Source organism: Eubalaena glacialis, chromosome 17 (genome assembly GCF_028564815.1).
Source record: "Eubalaena glacialis isolate mEubGla1 chromosome 17, mEubGla1.1.hap2.+ XY, whole genome shotgun sequence".
Classification (NCBI taxonomy): Eukaryota; Metazoa; Chordata; class Mammalia; order Artiodactyla; family Balaenidae; genus Eubalaena; species Eubalaena glacialis.
Genome location: NC_083732.1, coordinates 1,887,642 through 1,909,999, shown reverse-complemented (window position 1 = coordinate 1,909,999; position 22,358 = coordinate 1,887,642). Strand labels below are relative to the sequence as shown.

Genomic DNA, 22,358 nt, shown 5'->3' with positions numbered 1-22,358 from the left:
GCCACCATCATCTCCTCTTGACACTTTTCAATGCATTTCTGATGTACAGTGGAAAGATCACACAAAAACCACACACACAGATACCGAGCATCATATAAAGTCTTTTGCTGTCATGAGCTGAAGCACTTTGTCAGCTGTTAAGCCAGTTGTTCCTCATCTTCTCTAAGATGGTTTCGGACAAGAGGTTCATAGCTCCTCTCCATGCCTACACACTCACGCTCTAAATTTATGTGGATGTTCGCATTTCAATAACAACTAAACTTTCCTTAAAATGCGGTGGCCGGCCTAAATATCTCTATGGTCTTCTACTGAGTTTTTGTTGCTGTTAGAGAACGTTCAGTGATGCCGTTCTAAATGGTCTACAAAAGTGCTGTAGAGTTTAAAGCAGCTTCCTACAGCTTTCATTATTTACTTTTATCTTCCTGTTTCAAGTTCTTGCACGTTTCAATACAAGCTTAATGGAGAGGAATGAATAAAAATCCCAAAATGAATGGAAAGTAGTCAAATGCCTCTGTGGTGCAACATAATACACTTTAGAAAATGCACACACTATCTTTAAATCCCAGCCATTTCTGAAGCAATAGAAAAATTGTGTAGTTCAGTATTCAAAATGCTAAGTAAATAGTGTACATTTATATATTTTTCTCCAATTAAATTGCTTTTTTGTCTCTTCTGAATTTTGTAAGTAGGAGTTAGTGGATATTACACATGATTTCATTTCTGCAAACAAAGACACCGTGAGCAGCATTTCTCTGGCCCAGCTTCACCAGGAGGCCTGTGTCACTCTCATGTCCCATAAAACTGGTCCAGATTTCAGAACCGGACACGTGGCAGAGACTCACACCTACGGCTCTCTGCATCCACATTATTAGTGTTTTCAGAGAAACTTGTTCCGATAGCCTTGACCAGCACTTTCAAATGATTACAGGGAAGTGTTCAAATATTCTTTTTTGTTTGCTCTTAAAAATACATGAAAAGCCTGAGGGGACAACTATTGTCTGTCTCTTTGAAATAATGTTCTTTTGAATTTGTGACAAGAAAAAATACGCACAGCACAAAAAGAATACTGCAACTTCACGTGACTTTCTTAACTTTAATTTTGATATTCAGGAGTGAGTAAGACATTTAAAATATGCAGAGAGAAGCTCAACTCTCCATGGAAAATGAGAACTAATTTGAGTTAGTAACATACACTTCTTTCTGCTCTCTGATTATCATAACCATTGCTTCATGCACCATAAATTAAAGCATGTCTTCAACATATTTGTCCTCTCTGCTTTAAATGAATCGTGGCAGCTGGATATTTTTAGCTGATTAGAGTTAATGCACTTAGAGGAAATCTGCAGTCTATGTAACCACACATGCTACACAGTCTCCACATGGAATAATTCTAAAGGACTAACCTTATATAAACCCAGGCTTATACACTAATATGTACCAATTTTTACATTCTGTTTCCACTTTTCAGGTTGATTTGTTGGAAACCCTTTCATGAATATAAGTGAAGTATTTGAACAGTTTATTTGCTTACATACAACCTCTTACAAAATAAATTGGTCATAAAGATTATAGCCTGGGTCCTATTCCTGCCTCTGCTATTGAATAAACAAGAATATTGGCAAATTAGTCCACTTAGTTGCACCTCAATTTCCCCTAACAGAAAATGAGAAAAATATACTTCACAGATTTATGGAGTAACTGGTGGTACCCAAATACTTTCACTAATCACTGAAGCTCCCTGAATGAGCCATTAATGTGTGTTCTTGATGCAATATTTGAGAGAGTTTTGCAAGAATGTGTCACCCAGCACTTCGCAAGAACTGCGGTGCTGTGGCTGTATTTGTAGCTTTTAGAAAATGTAATTCTTTGAGTCAAGATAATCAGTAATTGTAAAAAAAAAAAAACTTATTTGTTTTATCTTATTTGATCATATACTCTCTGAAATCAATAAACTACATTACCCATTAAGTTAGTATTGTAGTACTGGGAAACATTAAACTTTAACAATATTTGTAGTAGTCTTGAGGATTCTCAGACTAAATTATGATTCTTTGTACGCACACACACACACACACACACACACACACACACAGAGATACAAAAACACACACACTGGCTGAAAAAAGCAGTGACATGATTACAGTTAGAAAATCTGAACTTTTGAGTGCAGATTATTTTTTCACTTTCTGCTCAATATCATTTTTTCTATTTTTCTAAGGATTCTTGATCACAACTCTGGCAGCAAAAGTTATTCTCAAATGTTGCTGAATTTCAGAGTAGTTTTATTCATTTAAAATACAAACTTAGGGGCTTCCCTGGTGGCGCAGTGGTTGAGAGTCTGCCTGCCAATGCAGGGGACACGGGTTCGAGCCCTGGTCTGGGAAGATCCCACATGCCGCGGAGCGACTAGGCCCGTGAGCCACAACTACTGAGCCTGCGCGTCTGGAGCCTGTGCTCCGCAACAAGAGAGGCCGCGATAGTGAGAGGCCCGCACACCGCAATGAAGAGTGGCCCCCGCTTGCCGCAACTAGAGGAAGCCCTCGTACAGAAACGAAGACCCAACACAGCCATAAATAAATAATAAATAAATAATTAAAAAAAAAAACAAACTTAGTCTTTCTTTGTATGAAAAATAGACTGCTCACTAAAAATATTCATAAATAATTTTCAATATAATATGCGTTTACATGAAAACACATACATTTCTCATGAACACAACTGAGTAATCCATGTTTTGACTGTCCATCGTATGCCACATGAAGGCACGTGTCGGAGATGCTGAATTTGTGAGGAGTGAGTCGGAGAAGGCATTTCAAGCAGGAGGGGTGAGAGCTGTAGAGACTCAACTATACAGGTTTGGAGTGGCCAGATGGCCTTGTCCAGGAAAAGGAGTGGGGACATCATGGGAAAGCAGGCGGGCTCGGAGGAGGAGGGTGTGAACACGGAAGGAGCTTAGAGCCCACGGGACCCACAGCTGAACCTCGTGGCGGCCTCCCACGGTCAGATTTGCTTGGAGTGGGCGGTCCTGTCCCACCGTGTAGGGTACCTGGCGGCTACGAGATGACGTGGGACCGAAATACACGTGCGTTAGTGAGAGTGAAAATAAAACAGTTAGCTCCCGGGATTTATAAGGGTGTTAGAAAGTCTGCGGGTCAGTGATTGCTTCCTTTCACAGAATATGAGGGAGCAGGCAGAGTCCACATTGCTCCTGGGTTTCGGATCCAACTGGATGAATGGCTTAGACGTGGGAGAGGAGAGAAAGTGCACATTTTAGATGGGAGGTAATTACTCCAGAACCAAATATCAGCAGCGTGAAAGCGTGAGAGGTTGTGAGAAACAGGGGCTGCTTGGCTCGTTGCGATGTGAGTCTGGGGCAGTGGTGAGTCATGAAGGTGGCAATAAAGCAAAGCCTGATCAATGAGAGCTTTGCAAACCACGTGGCGGCATTTCCAACTAATCCTGAGTCAGGCAGGGCCGTGGGAACACTGACTCTTTGGAGTGAAAGGATCATATTGTATTTTATGATACAAATATGTTCTCTCTGTGGTGCATAAGAACATGGAAAATGTTAATGAAGGCAGGAGAGAAGCAAGAAGGGCGTCCCAATACTCAGGATGAACATAAGATTGTTCCATGAGAGTGGTTCTCTGTATGTAGGAAAGCACTGACTCAAGCAGTATTTGAAAATCAGGCCATTTTTCTTGATCTGGTTATTAACAATTTGGGGAGATGATTAAGGAAAGGAAAAACTAAAACAACCAACCAACCAAACAAACAAACAAAAAAACCCACTCGGGTTAATGATTCCAGCAACGTGCTCTGTTTCTCACTGAGTTCAGATCGTTTCTGCTCGTGATGCTACCTTGGGGCACCATCTCATCACAGCTTTTATGGTTCAGGCTCAAAACCTGAACTATTTGGTGAGGTTGTAGAGAAGCTCTTCCAAACCATTTTGTTACCTATTTTCCAAAGCTGAAATTCACCAATCCGACACAAGCCCTGAACTTTTATTCAACAGAGGCTTTTCCCCACTGTTCTCTGTCTGCAATGCCCTTCTGTCCCGCTTCAGTTAAAATCTGTAAGGTATTGCAAGTACCTTGATTTTATGCAACTCTCCGGCCTCTAATTTCTCTCTGTGTAAAATGAAGATGGCAACATTTGTCCTGCATACCTCACATTTTAAAGACTTTTGTAAAGAGAAGTTTTAGGTTTAGAGCAACATTGAGGGGAAAGTATAGAGATTTCCCATAGACTTCCTGCCACACACACACACACCCTCTCTGTTATCAACATCTCCCACAAGAGAGTTGTACTTTTGTTATAATCAATGAGCCTACATTGACACGTCATATCACCCAAGGTCCATAGTTTAGACACTCATGGTGTTCCACATTTTATGGGTTTGGGCAAATATATAATGACATATATCTATTATTATAACATAATCCAGAGTATTTTCACTCCCCCAAATATCTCTGCTCTGCCTCTTCATCTCTCTCCACCTCCCAACCCCTGGCAACCACTGATGTTTTTACTGTCTCCATAGTTTCACCTTTTCCAGAAGGTCATATAGTTGGAATCATACAGTGTGTAGGATTTTCAGATTGGCTTCTTTCACTTAGTGACATGCATCTGTGGTTCTCCCATGTCTTTTCATGGCTCAGTAGTTCATTTCTTTTTAGGGCTGAATAATATTCTACTATCTGGGTGTACCATAGTTTATTTATCCATCCCCCTACTGAAGGACATCTTACTTCCAAACATATACAAAGGAACACTGCATGGCTCATAGAGTAGGCGAAATCGACTAGGATCTTAATGTTATTTAGTTGAATATATTTTTTAAATCATCAATTGTTCCGGCTTCACATAGAGCGAAGTCCTTGTGGACCTGCTGGCCTGTCTGTGAAAAGGGAAGAAAGTCAATCCGTTCAATGACTCCCAGCCCATCTGCACAGCACCACCTGCAACAGAGCGACGGAACGGCAAAGGCAATGGTGCACCAAACAGGGCTGCTCTTTCTCCTCCTTCCCCTCAGCCAGTAAGCACGAGCAGGAGACGCCTTGAATTTTCTATCCCTTCCCCCATCACACTATGGATGACATATCCTTACACACCGTTTCCCTTACTTTACCGTCACTATCCTTCTCATAACAAACATTTTTTTCTATCCAATTCACTCCAATAATTACTCTAGCCAAAGTCACCTTAAGCTTAATCTGTTTCTCAGTCTATTCAGTATTTCTATTCTATAGTTAATACCATCAACCACTTTCTTCTCCTTAATAACCTTCCCATTCTAATTCCCTGACACTGCAATGTTCTGTCATATTTTGATACTTCAGAATTGAAATGAGACGTATACTTTTAAATCATTACTATATGATGGACATAAACTGTCTCCCCACTGATAAAATAGCGTGATGCTCTAATTCATGCTACATATTAGTATATGACAGTAACACAACTTTGTTGCCATTAAATACGAGACGTATCACATCATCAGAGTTAAAATTATGGGCTTTGGCCAAACCAACCAGCCCATAACATCCTAGGTTTCGAACCAAGCTCAACAACTTTGTATATCTGTCATCTTGGGCCAATAATTAATCTTTTCTTTTTCATCCCCTCACTGTTTCCACTGCCACCGGACTGTGAGCTCCTTCACAGGAAGAAGCAAACACAACACCTCCCACGTTGGCATGAAATCAGTACTTATTGAGCGAATGCGGGAACAATCTGAGCTGCTGTGCAATCCACTCAGAATAGTGCTGTGTTTATAACTGCTTATTACTGTCATATTTACTGAGTGAAATTAATTCATCACTAAAAGCTGTTGATGGGTTGAGGTGCCATAAAAGTAAAAATGTAAGAAGTCATCTGGATTCATACAATTTCTTTTTTCTCATAAATTGCTTTAGCTAACCATTTTTAAATCATGTAACTACAAAAATTTTTTAAAGTAAAAACAAAAGAAAACAAGTATACACATTAAAAATACCGTTAACAGAAATATTTCAAAAGTTCTTAAAGCAGAAGAAAAATAGAAACAAAAGAAAAAAAATAAAGAGAAACAGAAAGATTAAAGGTAGGATACATTTGAATAATAGTTAGCTGAAAATAATAAAATATCTTGAGGAATTTAAGATACATATATAATTCAAATCTATATATATATATGCCCAAAGACAAGAAAGAAATAAAGGAATTAGTTAAAGTGTTCTAAGTTTCTAGAATTTTCTGAAAGAGGCAAAATTAATAAATTGCATTAAACACTAATAAATCATGTACGGATGGTGCTATGGTCTGAGTGTTGGTGCCCCACCTCCTAGTCATGTTTCGAAATCCCAGTGACCAACGTGATGGTGTTGAGAGGTGGGGCTTTGGGGAGATGCTAGAGCCATGGGGGTCGAGTTCTCGTGAACTGGGGTTAGTGATTTATAAAAGAGCTTCCAGAGAGATCCCTGACCCTTCCACCAAGTGAGGACAGAGTGAGAAGACACCAGATATGAACCAAGAAGGGGTGGGGGGGGCTTCATCAAAGGACTAGAACATGATCTAGGTGCCTTAATCTAGGACTTCCAGCATCCAGAACCGTGAGAAACAAATTTCTGTTGTTTATTGCTGTTATTATCTGCTGTATTTTGTTATAGCAGCCTGGAAGGACTAAGACATATGGTGTAACATTTAGGCAATAACTAAAACAAAATAAAAGAATGCATATATAACAATATAATAGAGGGAATATTAAAAAATTAAAATGTTTAATTATTTCAAAAAGTAAGAAAAAAGTTAAAGAAAATAGAATACAGAAACTAGTGTGTTGAGACAAAGGACTTTTTTCTTGAATATATATAAAACTCTCAAATCTCAACAGTAAAAAAATAAATAAAAATATATAAGCAAAGCTGATTACAAAGTGGTCAAAAGACAAAGAGACATTTCACCAAAGAGGATTTCATGTGATAAATAAGCACATGAAAAGATGTTGAACATCACTAGGATATGCAAATTCAGGTCACAATGATATATCATACCTATATCTTACACCTGTAAGAATGGTAAAGTAAAAGACAGCAACAACTCCCAATCCTGGCAAAGATGTAGAGAAACTGGATGGCTCATATCCTGCTGGTGGGAATGCAAAACTGTACAGCCACCTACAAAACAATGTGTCTGTTTCTCAATAAACTAAACATGCTGTTATCACACAGCCACGTACGCGAGCTCTTGAACATTTACCTGAAGAAATGAAAATGCACATTCCCACAAAAATCTATACAAAACGTTCATTGCATCTTTATTTAGAATTAACTGGAACAACCCAGATGTCCTTTAAGGGGTGAATTTTTAAAATGTGATACAGCCATACTATCAGAATACTATTGGAAATAAAAAGGGGTAAACAATTGAAAAGTGCAACTACTAGGAAGAATTACCAAAGAATTATGCTGAGTGAGAAAATTCAATCCAATACAGTTACATAATGTAGGATTCCATTTATATAATGTTCTTAAAATGACAAAATAATTAGAGGTGAAGAACAGAGTAGTGAGTTGTCATGTGATGGGGAGGAAGGATGCTGGCATTGGTCATAGACAGGCAACAGGAGGGTTCTTGCGGTGATGGAACTCTTCTACCTTGTGCTTGGGTTGGTGGATATGAGAACATGAGCATGTGATATAATTCTATAGAACTAAACATACAGACACACAGACACACACACACACACACACACACACACTCAGGCATGTGAAATCTGAATGAATGAGTGGTGGATTTTGTCAATGTCAGTTTCCTAAATGGGGTGTTGTACTATAATTTTGCAAGATGTTACCATTTGGGAAAATGGGCAAAAAATAAATGTAATCTCTCTCTATTATTTCTACAACTGCATATGGATCTATAATTATCTCAAAACAAAAATTTTAATTATAAAAAACAAGAACTAGAGTGTTGAATAGAAAGCAAATACTAAGATGGCAGATATAATCTCTGATATACCAGTGATTATGTTAAAAGCAACTAGACTAAATAATCCAATTAAAAGACTAAGATTGTTACTTTGAATTTAAAAAAAAAAGAAAAAAGTATATGCGACACAGAAGAGATACATATTATAGCACAGGGCTAAAAAAAGTTGAAAGAAATGGATAAAAGAAAATACAGTGTAGATACCTGATGTAATTCTTGAACGTAAGAAAAAAATTCCAGAGATATAGGACATTTCATAATGATAAAAGGGTCATCATCAGGAAATTGTAAAAAACCTAAATCTGTTTGTATCCTATAATATAGAATTAAATATATAAAGCAAATAATGACACACTTAAAAGGAGAAATACACAAAGCCACCATCGTACTGGGAGACTAATGCATTTCTCTCAATATCTGAGACAATAAACAGACACAAACATCATTAATGATACAGAGGATCAGAATCCCTAATGAACAAATACAACCTAGTTGAAACATGTAGACACTGAACTAAGGAAAATGACACTGCACATTCTTTGAAGTGCATATGGAACACTTGTCCAAATTATTTATATACTAGGTGAAATCAAGTCTCAACAAATATCAAAGCACTGAAACCATTCAGCATGAAATCATACGAGGAAGCAATAACAAAAGAGATAATTTTAAAAATCTCAAACTATTTTGAAGTTTTGCAATACACTTGTAAATAGCCCACGGGTCAAAGAAGTAATTGTAACAAAAATTAGGGAACACTATTAAATACATAATAAAAATATCTGACTATCAGTACCGGTGAGCCTCCAATTCCGGGCAAGGGAGCGCAGCCCATCCCTCCCAAGGGCTCCCTAATACAACTAAAGGACCTTGAACGTGACCCGAGGGCCAGCACAGGCAGCTCCTGAAAGGCGGAAGGGTAAGGCGACTGCTGCGGGCCGTGGGGCTGAGAGGCGACAGGGGGGTCAGTCTCCCGAACTCCCCTGTCGCCTCCCGTGTATCCTAGGCAGGGTGCTCCAGGGTCTCCATCCAGGATGACCAACAGCAAGACAAGAAAGTGCTTCAAGGAAAGTCTGTCCTCGTAGTTAAAAGGCTAGCAAACCAGTGGGCTAAAAGCATTCCACCTTTTTGGCGACCTGCCCTCATCTGGCCAAACATCAGTGGCACCACCGCCCTTCCCCCCAGGGTTTCAGCAGGCAGAGCAGGAGCTGGTTCTCCCTCTGTCCTCCTCTTCCCCACCTGCTGGTGTTCAAGGGGTCGAGCAGGAAGCTGCCCTGCCCATCCCCACCCGCGCGAAGCAAGCAGCTCTCCAAGCTCCCCGCTCCCTGTTCCGGTAGCGTGAGGTCCAGCGGGGAGCCGAGCCTCCATACCCGCCTGCAGTCGCTGGACTGAGTGAGGTGGCCCGAGGTGGGGCTGCTCAGCTCTCTGTCCCCCTTCCCATGCTGACCGCTCTGGCCCAGCAGGACCTCAGGCTCCAAGCCACCCGTCATCCCCAAGGTGGGGTGAGGTGGTGGGAGCTGGCTGGCTGCCCTCAGCTCCCCCTCCATCCCCTGTCCTCTGTCTGCCGAGTTCCATGGAGAGCTGAGCGTTCACCACTGCCCGGCAGCGATAAAGCAGTGTCCACTGGCCCCTTCCGTCCACCCTCCCTGGTGGCAGCAGAGCCGACCCAGCCACTGAGCTGACCCCCGACTCAGAGGCCACAGGGTGATGGGGCTGGTGCCCGACTGTCACCGGGGCTCGGTCAGCAGGGCTGAGAACTGAGCCAAACCTATGCCTCGAGCACCTGCGGTGAGGTGTGTTTCACTACATTATGCTATTCCTCTGCGGGTCTTCCTACTTTTAGAAACCTGAAGGTAAGACCCATAAGGCAGGTCACGTTACACGTTTCACTCCGGGTCTCACTTTCAACCAACAGACGGGCGGAGGCCACTGACATGAACTCACCGACTCAGGTCTGTCCCGGGCACGTACTGGGAGAACCGGGAATGGAGAAGAGGAATCAGCCTGAGGTCACACCATCGCTTTTCCCACCGCAGGCCCGGGGACGCGGGCCACGAAGAGCAGGACAGCGTGTCCTGGAGAGGAAACAAACATTCAGCGTTGCTGCTCTGTTTCTGTTTTCAGTGTCGATGTCACACCCTTTTCATTTGAGGGGTATTTTACCCTTAAATGATCAAAAGACATTTATAGAACACCACAAGAAATCCCTATTCGTTAGCAATAAAGTTATATTTGATCATTTCGCTGTTAATGGAATTCTATAAGAAAGTGAGGAGGGAGCCACTGAGATTAAGAATTGTAGTGAAAAATGGGCAGAGGAGAAGAAGAAGAAATAAAGTAGCAACGACTGAATTCATTCAAGAATGAGAAAGATGGGGCAGAACTGTAATTACAGTGAACTAGTAGGTGACAAAAATCAAGTAAGTTCAATTAGCAAACATTTTCTATCTGCTAAGCACTAAACGTTGTTATAAGGTCTTGTGATTCATCACTTACTTAAAAATATTTTTGAGTAGAATGAATATTCCTATAAAACAACCCTCAAACACTACTCAAGGAAATCCTTGTCCATTGTTTTAATTTCATGTTTATGTCAATAAAATGTTTGTATTTTCTTATATTGTTTTAATGTTAAGACAACTACTACTGGTTCAAAACTACATATATTTTAAGTTTCATAAAAAGCTTAAGTTTTTTCCTTATGTATACAGGAGACACATATTTGAATAACATTTGAGTTTCTCAGCTGACGTTGATCCATGTTTCTTTCACTGGATCAGCTTCCCTGTTACGATGTTTCCTGGCACCAGCACGGGAATGATGTTGACGTGCAGTCGGCCTGGGCTGGACAAGCCAAGCCTCCATTTGATCAGAGAACTGCTGACACGGATTTCTCTCTAGGCTATAGATTCTGTAATTTTTGAGTGACGATGCTAGAAGGAGATTCCATTTTAGTCTAAATGTTGAACCTCTGTGAGTCTAGATATTATTAACTTTTCTTTCAGGTATTAACTTCTTCAAAATTGCTTATTTGGGGGGAGGGGGAAACTTCCATTATTTTCACTAGAGGTTGAGAGTTCTCTGGCATTAGGTTAATTGTCAACCATTGTGCCAGTGAAAGTCTACGAAATCCTGCGAGCATTTCAGAGCACCCGGGAGGGAGGCCTGGCTGACAAGAGCGAGGGGCTCCACTGGTGACAGGTCTCCGGGACACACAGCCTTTGGTGCAAGACGGCTGCTTTCAGTGCTTCTATGGTGACTGAAAGGCACAGACCCAGGTTTCCCATTAATCGTTTCCTTCCTCCTGGCCCTCACGTCAGATGTCACAGATGGTCAGCATGTGAGGGCTGAGGCTCCCCATAAGAATTAGACCATCTGGGTTCAAAATCCCGATTTCCCAACTGATGAGTCCTGGGGCAAGTTATGTAGCTCTTCTGTGCCACACCGCACCCATCTCCAAAGACAAGGCTGTCACCAAAGGAAAACCTAAAGGTTTTTAGAAGCAGTAAATTATTGCTTCCCGTCTTTTCTGCATGAGGGCACTTGAAACCACAATCCTGTGTGACACCCTGGGGTAAAGGGGCGCGGTTTCTGTGGCCAGGCCGGACCTGACCGAGCAGCCCTGTCACTAAGCTCACAGCAGCGCGCGGCTGAAACCTGCTCCCGGGCCCCATGCTCGAGGCCCACGCCTGAGAGGTTGTACAGTCAGGCGTCTACCGGAGGCCCCCAGCCTGCCAGCAACAGGGCCAGGATTCACTCTGACCTACGTCCCTCTGACACCACAGCACAACATTTAACTTTCATAATCAGAGCTGAAACCATGGAAAGAATGACTCAGATGTCTGTCTTGATTATTTCACAGTTTTGCAATGTAACTTTAGGCAAATTATTTATTTCCTGTCGTTCATGAAAAGCACAAAGAGATCCTCTCCCTTCATCGTTCCCTGAACAGATAGAAAATGTAAAAGAACATAAAAGACACAGGTAGTGGAATATGGAGAATGACAATCACCAATAGGTGAGGATGATAAGGTTTACAAATCACATTTTATAGACTTCATGGATAGGCAGATGTAAAAACACATGTGATCTCTGACATGCCCTGATGTAGCACCCTGACTGGATGTCTTTATGTACCAAAGTTGTAAACATGTCACTTTCTTTTATGTTTCTTTCTTATAAAAAATACGAGATAAGTCCCACTTCAGCTATTGAGCTAATCAGGGTTAATGTATTTCATTTTACAGATCTGTTATTTACAGTGGAATATCTGGTATCTTTTGAAAATTATTTATCCTTATTATTTATTTTAATTCCAATAGTAGAATATAAATTTGCTTTCTAGTCTTGTTGTGTAACAGCAGTCTTGGAGTTATTTTTAATTGTGTATAAAATGATCTAAAAACACAAAAACTTTTATGGCTTTAAGGCCTGTAACTACTTTCCAAGAGCTTTATTCTTCAGTGTCAAGAATGTTGTTTCCTATAATATTAATAGTGTGAATGGGAAAAGTAGCGTTTACATAGTCTTTACTTTAAAATGAACTCTCTTCTCAAAATGTAACACATTTCAAGGTATATTGCCATACAATAACCTCAAGAGCAATTATCAGGCCAAAATAGAATAGCATACAGGGCAGAACGCTGATCCAAATTTTGTTACGGATTTGGCATAAAAGTATTCAGTAAAGGTATATAGTTAAGAAAAACGTTTCTCAGAATCTGGTTAGCTGGTTATCTGAATTTAAGCCTCCTGGTGAGCACAAAGCAAATTCTTTCTTCGCTTTGGCTAGCAAACCGGGAGAATCTTGTATATGCTAAAATTAGTGATCTCAGGCCCTTAGAAGGACTAGACTACATTTTCATGTAAGAAAGTGGAGTGATGTTAATATATATATTATAAGGTGTTTTTTCTCATATGTGTAAAATGCTGCCTTAAAATGTACACAGAATGTTTGAGGGAACTCAAATGGCACCTGCTCATGCAAAATTTCCTTCAGAGAACAATTAAGGCACAGGAACTAAAAACAGAGTCCCTGGGCCTGGGATAGAGGTGAGGACGCAGACACAGCAGAGGGCCGAGTGCTTCTCTTACGAACCCCGTCTCCGCGATCCGCACACTTTCTGTGGAACGCGCCTCCCAGGTGCCTCATTATTTAGTGATGGGTCAGGAGGAGACACGCTTCTGACTGCTCCTCATTTCATGAACCTCTGAGTAGACACTTCCTCCACACCCTCAACCGGATGCCGAGTCTGTGTGACTCACTCAGGTCTGATTCCTGGGCGGGCTCACATTTGGTCTGAAGTCCCCCATTTTTGTAGATTTCTGTAAGTCAGATGTTCAAAGATCTAGCAGCCCTTTTCTCTGATATTAGAATGCTAAGGTCCATTGTAATTCTCCTGCTTACATTACAGTTACTTTTATAGATCTGGATTTTAAACTTTTTGGGGTCAGGAACCATAATGGACTTTTTCCCATGGCACCTTGAAGAGGGTTTTCTCAGAGTAGGTTCTCAGCAAATATCCAATTAACTTAAATGCAATTACTGTCTTTATTTTTATTACACTTTGATTTATATATGTCTTGATTCTTATTGTCTAAAACATCATAAGTGCCATTAATTTCCTTACACTTAAAGATCTTTAGTAATGTCAAATAATGTTCAATCCTAATGCTAAAAACGGAAATAAAATATGCCTCTTGAAAATGGAACGACACAACTCAGTGAGAACAATTTATGATGATAGATTTTTTGAAAAGTTTACAGCTGGATTTGTTTGGGACAGCCATGTTACAGAACTGCTGAGCGGTTTCCTTACTCTCATTATGCCTTTGTAAAGGAAGACATTACATCAAGCAACCACCTAGAGGCACAAGTCATGTAACCAAGTCTGTAGATGCTGTTGTGTGGAATGAGTTAAAGACACACCAGAATGGCTCCTACCCACAGACCTTCCTGCCCACTTATTATTACATAGGAGTCCAAGGGCACAGGGGCAAGAACTAGAATAAAAATATTCCTAGGCACCTTTGTCCCCACTCTGCAGTAAATGGCAGAGCTGAGATGGGGACTCTTGTGTGAGTGACATGGGTGGGGAAAGCTCTCAGGAGAAAGCGGATGAGGAGGGAACACCTGGCTATGTGTGGGCTCCTGAGGGCGGGTGGCCACCGTGTCACCTGCAAGGCCGGGGAGGCTGCCTCTGTGCCCCATCTCTGCGTCCTCGGCTGCAGCCACACCGATTCCAGGCAGAGGCTCCTGTAAGAGGGGCAGCGACACTCATAGCAGCGGGGGTCAGGGCACCGCCCAGCACAAAGGACTGGAAAGACATCAAAGGCCTCAAGAGCGCCTCCACTGGAAGGGACGGAGGCGAGCAGAGCAGTTGCTGAAGCAAGAGGCAAAGACTGGGCTGGAGGTTGTAAGAGCCTTGAGGAGGGAGCTGATGGGAGCACAGGACGTGCATACTCGTTCTCTCGTCAGGAAATTAAGTCACTCAGATCCTGCCATCTTCTGAAGATCCCGCATTTTAAGTATTAACTATTGTGTGACAGTGATCTCTCTGGTAACAAAAGTAAAAGAGAAGGGCAGTGAAGTACACCCAGATGGGGTTGGTTTATACTTGTAGAGATAACCTTGGATGTTGCCAAGGGTTCCTCTTTCAGAGCAAAAAAACAAACAAATGAAAAAGACATGGAGGCCTGTGGGACTCTGCTGAGATTAATGCTGGGCAGTTCTGTACAGTGAAGGCCACGGAGACCTGCAGATCTTCAGAAGGAGGACCCTGAAGTAAAATGCCACAAGTAGGTCAAGAATTTCCAATGCACAGTGAACCACACAAGTTAGAAGCAGCTCCACGTCACATACATCCTAATACACGGAATAGGAAAATAAAATTCTACGTAAAGTGAGCTCTGCTTCTCTTCGTGTTTGTGAGCACAGGGGAAATAGTCTCACATTTAACCAGAGGGAATCGTTTTGTCTTTAGAATGTGTACATGTTTTGAAGGGTGAAATACAAGGAGTTTCAAAATATTTATAAAAGAAAAAAAAAAACCTGTTTACTCCAACGTACAGGTGGAAAATAAAAATGGACACTTTATAATACAAACATGCCAAATTTACCAATTATTAAATACATGTATAGTTTAATGTTCCTCACATTTTACACAATGTGTCGGTTAGATGTTCTCCCTTTGCATTAATTCCCTGGTGTGCACGAAGACTGCTAAGCAACCCTAATATATGGCAAATTATGCAGCCACTTTTAGCTAAATAATTTCAAAAGAAAAACGATAAAAATTATGTCAAATTATTTAGAACACGATATTACATATACTATGCAATGTTATAAAATGATTGTATGATTTTACACGTGACCTCTCGAAGTCGTCTCTATAGCTTACAAAGGGCTTAATACAGACCTGAGGGGGGAAAATAACAGTAAAAAATAACAGACCTACTTATTTTTCTCCTCCCTGAATGATCATAATTCTCAAAAAATAAAGCAGCCGAGGATTTCAACTGTATCAGAGAAACCTGTCCTAGACCAGCTTGTGCAAACTCTATCTAACTACATCTCTTTTTCTTGGGTGCCCTCCTCATTAATGGGCACTGTGCCCTGAGCCTCTTACTGTGTTGTTGGGATGATAGTTGAGGTGTAAGCCACTGTCGCAGAGGGGAGACGAGGTGCCACTGCTCTGGTCACTCGGTGCACCTGCGGGAAGAGTCACAGCATCCTTGGTTAGAAGTCCACTTGTTCTACACGGACACCTTCTACACGGCGTACTTCAGTACACTCAGTGGTATCAGGTAAGCCAGGTAGTAAAATAAATCTGTATTTCACTTATATCAAAGCCAGGGTTTTGCAAGTAAACAAAAATAAAAATTAAAACCTAAAGTGGCCCCAAAAGAGACCTGCAAATATTTATCTTTTCTTTTTTTAAACATCTTTATTGGAGTATAATTGCTTTACAATGGTGTGTTAGTTTCTGCTTTATAACAAAGTGAATCAGCTATACGTATACATGTATCCCCATATCGCCTCCCTCTTGCGTCTCCCTCCCACCCTCCCTATGCCACCCCTCTAGGTGGTCACAAAGCACCTAGCTGATCTCCCTGTGCTATGCGGCTGCTTCCCACTAGCTATCTATTTTACATTTGGTAGTGTATATATGTCCATGCCACTCTCTCACTTCGTCCCAGCTTACCCCTCCCCCTCCCCGTGTCCTCAAGTCCATTCTCTACGTCTAAATATTTATCTTTTATTTCAGAAACATTAAGGTTTTATTAAGGGAAATATGCAACCACATAAAAAATACTATTTCATTTTATTATCCAAAGTGGCCTATTCTTATGAATCATACTTAGAATGATTTCTAAGTGCAAGATTTTGTTTGGCTACAAAATTCTATTTAATGTCATGTATTAATCTACTAGCAAATCCCATGTTTATTTACCATAATTCTCCATGATGCAAAAAAAGTTTGTAAGTGCTCTGTCTTTACAACTGTTCTTGGTATATACTGTAATTGGAAGCACCCTCATTGACACTATTTAATTTTGTAAATTTGCAACTAAAACACTTCGTATTAGATCCTCATGAGAAACCTACCAATGTCTATTTTTTAAAGATGAGTGTTTAATATGTATAAAATAACTAATAAAAACCTGTTGTATAAAGAAAATAAAGATGAGTAATATATGCCTTAAAGATCTGTGATTTTTCTAAGATTTTACAATTTAGTAATTGTTTCAGTCAGGATTAAAATACATATTTCTTGATTTCTGATTCATTGCTTTTTCTGTAAACATTATTTTTTTGGAGTTGTTAATGTAGATAAATATGATCTATTAAGGTAATTGATTCCCAATTTTTATTTGACATACAACGCTTAAATGCAAACATCATTACAGGTTACACTCCTAATGTATTGACCCACGTGCTCAAAAAAAACCAAAAAATGATGCTGCTCTCCTCTTTTATGACCCTGAAATTCTATAGTTTTCCCGGTGCTAAGAAGGGAAACAGGCTTTTTTGCTATACTAGCCTAGATATAGTTTTCACACTCTTTAAATCTTAAGAAGTTCATACTTTGTTTTTGCTATTTTTTCTTTTGATGTTTTCTCTGCATTTCTCTCTTATGAGACAATATTTTTAATGGACACACATATTACTTTAAAACTCATATGCATTTTGAACTGAATAAAATGAAAACATAGCATATCAAATTCTGTAATGCATCGACAGCAGTCCTTTGGAATTTAAAGACTTAACTATAGCACAAAAAGAAGGTAGATGTAAACTCAGTGATCTATGCTTGTGTCTTAAGATGTTAGAAGTGGAAGAGCAAACAAAGTAAACAGAAGACAGAAAATAATAAAAATAAAAGTGAAAAGCAATGAAACAGCACACTGAAAATAACAGACAGAACTAACCAAGACAAAAATGGGTTCTTTGGAACGATTAATAAAACCCATAGCAAAAACGATCTAGTAAAAGAGAGAAAATATAAATTATAAGTATCAGGAATGAAGGAGGAGGCATTACTGCAAATCAACAGATACTAAAAGGATAATGAAAAGATATGATGAATAACTTCATGCAAAGATTGACAACTTAGTTGAAATGAACAAAAATATTGAAAAAAATCTAACCAAAATTTACAAAAGAAGAAAAGAGAATATCAAAAAAGTCCTATATCCATTTAAGAAATTAATTCATACAAAACAAAAATGATAATTCTAGGATCAGATTGCTTATCTGGTGAATTTATTCCATCATTTAAGAAAGAGATATGATCTCTGTTAAACAATTTCGCTCTGGAAATAGGAGTTACAACTTCACAACTTATACAAAGACATAATAACCCTGGTACCAAAATCCCACTAAAACACTACAGGAAAAGAAAAGTACATCTGGAAATCTTTAATGCCCATAGATTTAAAAATAAATAGCAATACATTAGCAAATTAAAATGTGTAATATACATAAAAAAATACACCATGACCATGATGTGTATCCTAGGAATGCAAGCTTTATTTGGCATTCAAAATCAATTTTTAAAACGTCATCCTATCAACAGAATAAAAAAAAAGAAAAAATGTAATATCTCAATGGATGGAAAAATATTTGACACAACTCAACATTAACTTCTATTAAAAAAAAGAAAGGAAAAGAAAAATCCTCAGGAACCCAGTAATATAAGGGCACCTCTATTCTATTCTAATAAAGGGCATCTATGAACACCCACAGCTGATGCCACACTTAATGGTAAAAAACTAGAAGATTTCCCACTAATATCCTAAGCAGGAGAAGGATGTCTGCACTCAGCACTTCATTTTACAAGAGGCCCGAGCTGTTGCAATAGACCACCCGCCCCTCCCCCGCAAAGAAAGGAATTAAAAGAAATATAGCTTGGAAAGAAACAAGCAAAACATTATTTGCAGATGACATAACTTTATATGTAGAAAAATTTAGAGAAAGTACAAAAATCTTACTATAATTAATAAGAAAATTAAACTATGCTGCAGAATGTTGATGTATAAAAATGTGATGTGTTATTGTTTCTATGTGTTAGCAACAGATAATTAGAAAATTAAATCTTTAAAATATTATTTACAATAAAACAAAAACATAAAATGCTTAAAATAAATTTAATGTAAGATATGCAATATTTTTCCACTGGAAACATTAAAATATTGATGAGAAAAATTAAAATATAAAATATAAATAAATGGAAAGATATGTTCGTGGAATGAAAGGTTTAAAATTGTTAAGGTGTTAATTATATTAATTGTCTATAAATTCAGTCACATTCAAAATCATAATCGTTTTTTAAATAGAAATTGAAATTGATGAAATTGAAATTGACGTGCTATTTTAAAATGGATGCAGTAATGCAAAGAATCTAGACTAGCCAAATGATCTTGAAGTATCACAAAGTTGAAGAACCTATCCTAGGTGACTTTTTAAAGTATTATAAAGCTGCAATAATCAACAGTGTGGTTTTGGTGAAAGAACAGACGCATAAATTAGTGGAAATAAGATAGTGATTCCTTCATTCTTGATTCCTACCTCGGAACCAAAATGTTACTAATATAAGATAGATTATAAACTTAAACATAAAAATCGATGCTATAAAGCTGCTTGCAAAAGTGTAGGGAGATATCCTTGCGACCTTGGGGTAGGCAAATATTTCTTAGAAAAAATGCAGAAAACCAAAAGCATATACAACAAAAACAACAACAACAAAATGGTAAATTAGACCTTATCAAAATCAAAAAGTTGTGCAAACTTGAGACACGTTTAGGTAAAAAATACAGTCATGCACAGAATGTTTGTAACACATATAGCTAACCAAAAGCTTATTATAAACAGGCTTATCGACTCCTTCAGTGTGATAATATAAAGGCATACCAACAGAAAAATGGGGAAAAGACGTGAGCAGACACATTACAAAGTAAGATATGCAAATAGATAATAAAATATGCGAATAGCACATGACAAGGAGCTAATCATCATTAGTCTTCAGGGAAATGCAAATTAAAACTACAATTCGGTACCACTACACACTCAAGAGAATAGCTAAAGAAATTTTTGACCATCAAATATTGGAATTAATGGAGAGCAGCCAGACCCCTCTCATCCACCACTGGAGTGGACAGTGGGAGGTTTTTAAATATACGCCCACCTTAGAAATATATTTGGCAGTTTGTTAGCAAGTTGATTACACATCTATCTTGTGACTCAGCAATTCCACTCCTAGGTACTTATAGTAGTGACATAAAATACTATGACTTCCAGAAGCCTTGTACGAGAATGTTTATAGCAGCTTTATTTACAATAGCAAAATACCAGAAACAGTTCTGCTGTCTATCAGCAGGAGAATGCATTACCAAACTTTACTACACTCATATAGTAGAATACTATACAGCAATGTAAATAAATAAACTCCTGAAATATGTAACATGAGACGGTTCATAATGAAAGAAGCAGACGTAAAAGAATAAATACAGTTTAATTACATTAATACTTGATGACAAGAAATTAAGTCAGTAGTTGTTTCTGGGAAAGTTATTTACTGGAAGAGGCACAGCAGAACCGTTCTGTGATCTAAAGGGATGCGGATTAAGCAAATGTGAGCATTTGTCAGAGTTGATCCCACTGAGCATTGAAGATCTTTGCATTTCATGTCATGTAAACTATGCCTCAGTTAAAAATAATTCTTCTTTGATCTTAGCAAAAACTATAAGATAATATGCATTTCATTTCATAATATGCAAATAGATACAGAAATTTTTAAGTAGCTCTTATGAAAATTATTACATTTCCACATAGACTGGGGCTTCCTTTAATCTCCCTATTCTCATCAGGACAAATTAAGTGTAAATGCTTATTTAGTAAGTTCAGTAGCCAAATAAGAGAATATTATTTTCTACTTAGAGAATATACATTCAGCAAACAATATGAATGAAATTTTAATAGAGATACAAAATGTATATGTTTGATATGACATTTATTTTTAAAGTAAATCATATTTCCCCAATTATAGGTTGGAAAATAACTAAATGTGAATACATTCTGAAACACAAACAACAGTTGCTCCCTTTGGAGAAGGGTTAATTGAATGCTTTGTGATATTAAAGAAAAATGTTTGCATTCAGGCAGAAATCCCAACTTTAAAAAGAAATTACTAATTACTGCCAGGAAATAATGGTTTAGAAAGTAAATATGACGTGAGCATTTTACCTATTCTTCATAAATGCTTACATGCACAATCTTCGTTCAGTGGGAGTTTGAGGAAAGCAGGTGCTCTTTTAAAAAATGAGACCGTCAGGGTCACTTCTTCTCCGGCATTCCGAAGAACCTGAACCTAACATAAAACATAATAAAAATGATACCGTTATCAGTACGCTGGCAAAAATTTTTGTACCATTGAAAACCCTTGAAATAATGGGTTGTCTTTTCCACGTCTCACATTTTTCCCTAGTGGTCAGAAACATTTTACGGCAGATGGAGGGGATGAAAGATCTAGCACTGCAGGAATGCAGCCATCCACATCCTTCCTCCTCCCATCGTCCTGCGGTCCCTGTTCACTCACGATGTCATCATCTTCCATTCACATTGATCAAGGCTCTCGTGAGCTTATGGTCTATGTTAGGTCTACAGAAAGATGTAGTGCTCGAACCACTATATTTATTAATTTACTAAATATTTATTGAGCATCCATGATGCACTCTTTGGGAGATCTATGAATAAATCACCCTGCAGATCTCACCAGGGTGCTAATTCTAATTAAAGTTGTTCCAATTCACTCAAACACTTTTGCAAAAAATAAATGGTTATTATTTTCCCACTATATCATTGTATGTTTTCTTTTCCTTTCCCTGAAAATTTAGAATAATGATGGAGACAGCTATTATCAATAACTCTCAACTCTCTAAATTATAGAATTACTAGGTCTATTTCTACCAGTTAAATAATGATAATTTCTCAAAACATTATACCAAAACAAGTGTAAGCAATATTAAAAGAAGTTCAGACAGCTGAGGATTATTTATAGCAAACATACCTGGAAAAGATGTAAGTATATATATAATTTTAAAACTCACATAAACTAAGAGAAGAATTAAGAATAATTAGTGAAGAAGCAATTAATAAACATGGGAACATAATTTATTAAACATATAGAAAAATGCTCACCATAAAGTCATTAAAGAATTGACTATCAAAATGGTTTAGAATGACTTCTGGTCCCTACAAGATGGCATAAAATTATCTCTCCCAAAACAAGTACAACTAAAACACTGAAAAAAGTGCCAGAGACAACCAAAGTAGAACTCCGAAAGGTAGAAAGAAAAAAAACCGATTAGGGCCCCCAGGCCTGGAGGAAGAGCACAGAGGGGGGATGTCTTAAACGCTCTTTCCCCACAGAGGGGTCCACCCACTGCTAGGTGAAGCATCCCTTTATCCACTTCGTGGCAGCAGGGACCCGACCTGGGGAAGCCCCTTCCCCTCCTCTAGCACCATCAAGGAACGGGGTCGGGGGGGAGCCTGATGACACAGGTGAATCAATCAGACCCAACTAGCACCAAAAAGGTTCTAAATGTCATATTGTCAGTGGAACCGTAGCCCACAGAATTAGGCGAGGACCTGTGTGCTAAACAGTGACTTCTTGCTAAAAAGAAAAATAAGTAAATAAGAACCAGAGACTCTTAACAAATAAGCAAAATGGCCAGGATTAAAATAACATGTCACACTAAGACCCAGGAAAATCATAATTTGAATGAGAAAAGATAATCAAGTAACACAAACTAGATGAATTACATACTGGAATCATCTGACAAGGGTTTTAAAGCCACCTTAAAAATATTTCAGCAAGAAATTA

At 38.8% G+C, this 22,358-nt stretch overlaps 1 protein-coding gene across 4 annotated transcripts in view; it reads right to left on the bottom strand.

Annotated features, from left to right (window-relative positions):
- The window catches only part of SNTG1 (syntrophin gamma 1), a 480,938-nt gene that overhangs the window by 116,638 nt on the left and 341,942 nt on the right, over window positions 1-22,358 (bottom strand). For all 4 annotated transcript variants that reach the window (XM_061171420.1, XM_061171419.1, XM_061171421.1 and 1 more), the window contains exons 9-11: window positions 20,741-20,843; window positions 15,603-15,685; window positions 9,919-10,049 (exon numbers count right to left, since the gene is read on the bottom strand). In XM_061171420.1, the coding sequence (XP_061027403.1) occupies window positions 9,919-10,049; window positions 15,603-15,685; window positions 20,741-20,843 (317 nt within the window). The remainder of the gene's footprint in view (window positions 1-9,918; window positions 10,050-15,602; window positions 15,686-20,740; window positions 20,844-22,358) is intronic.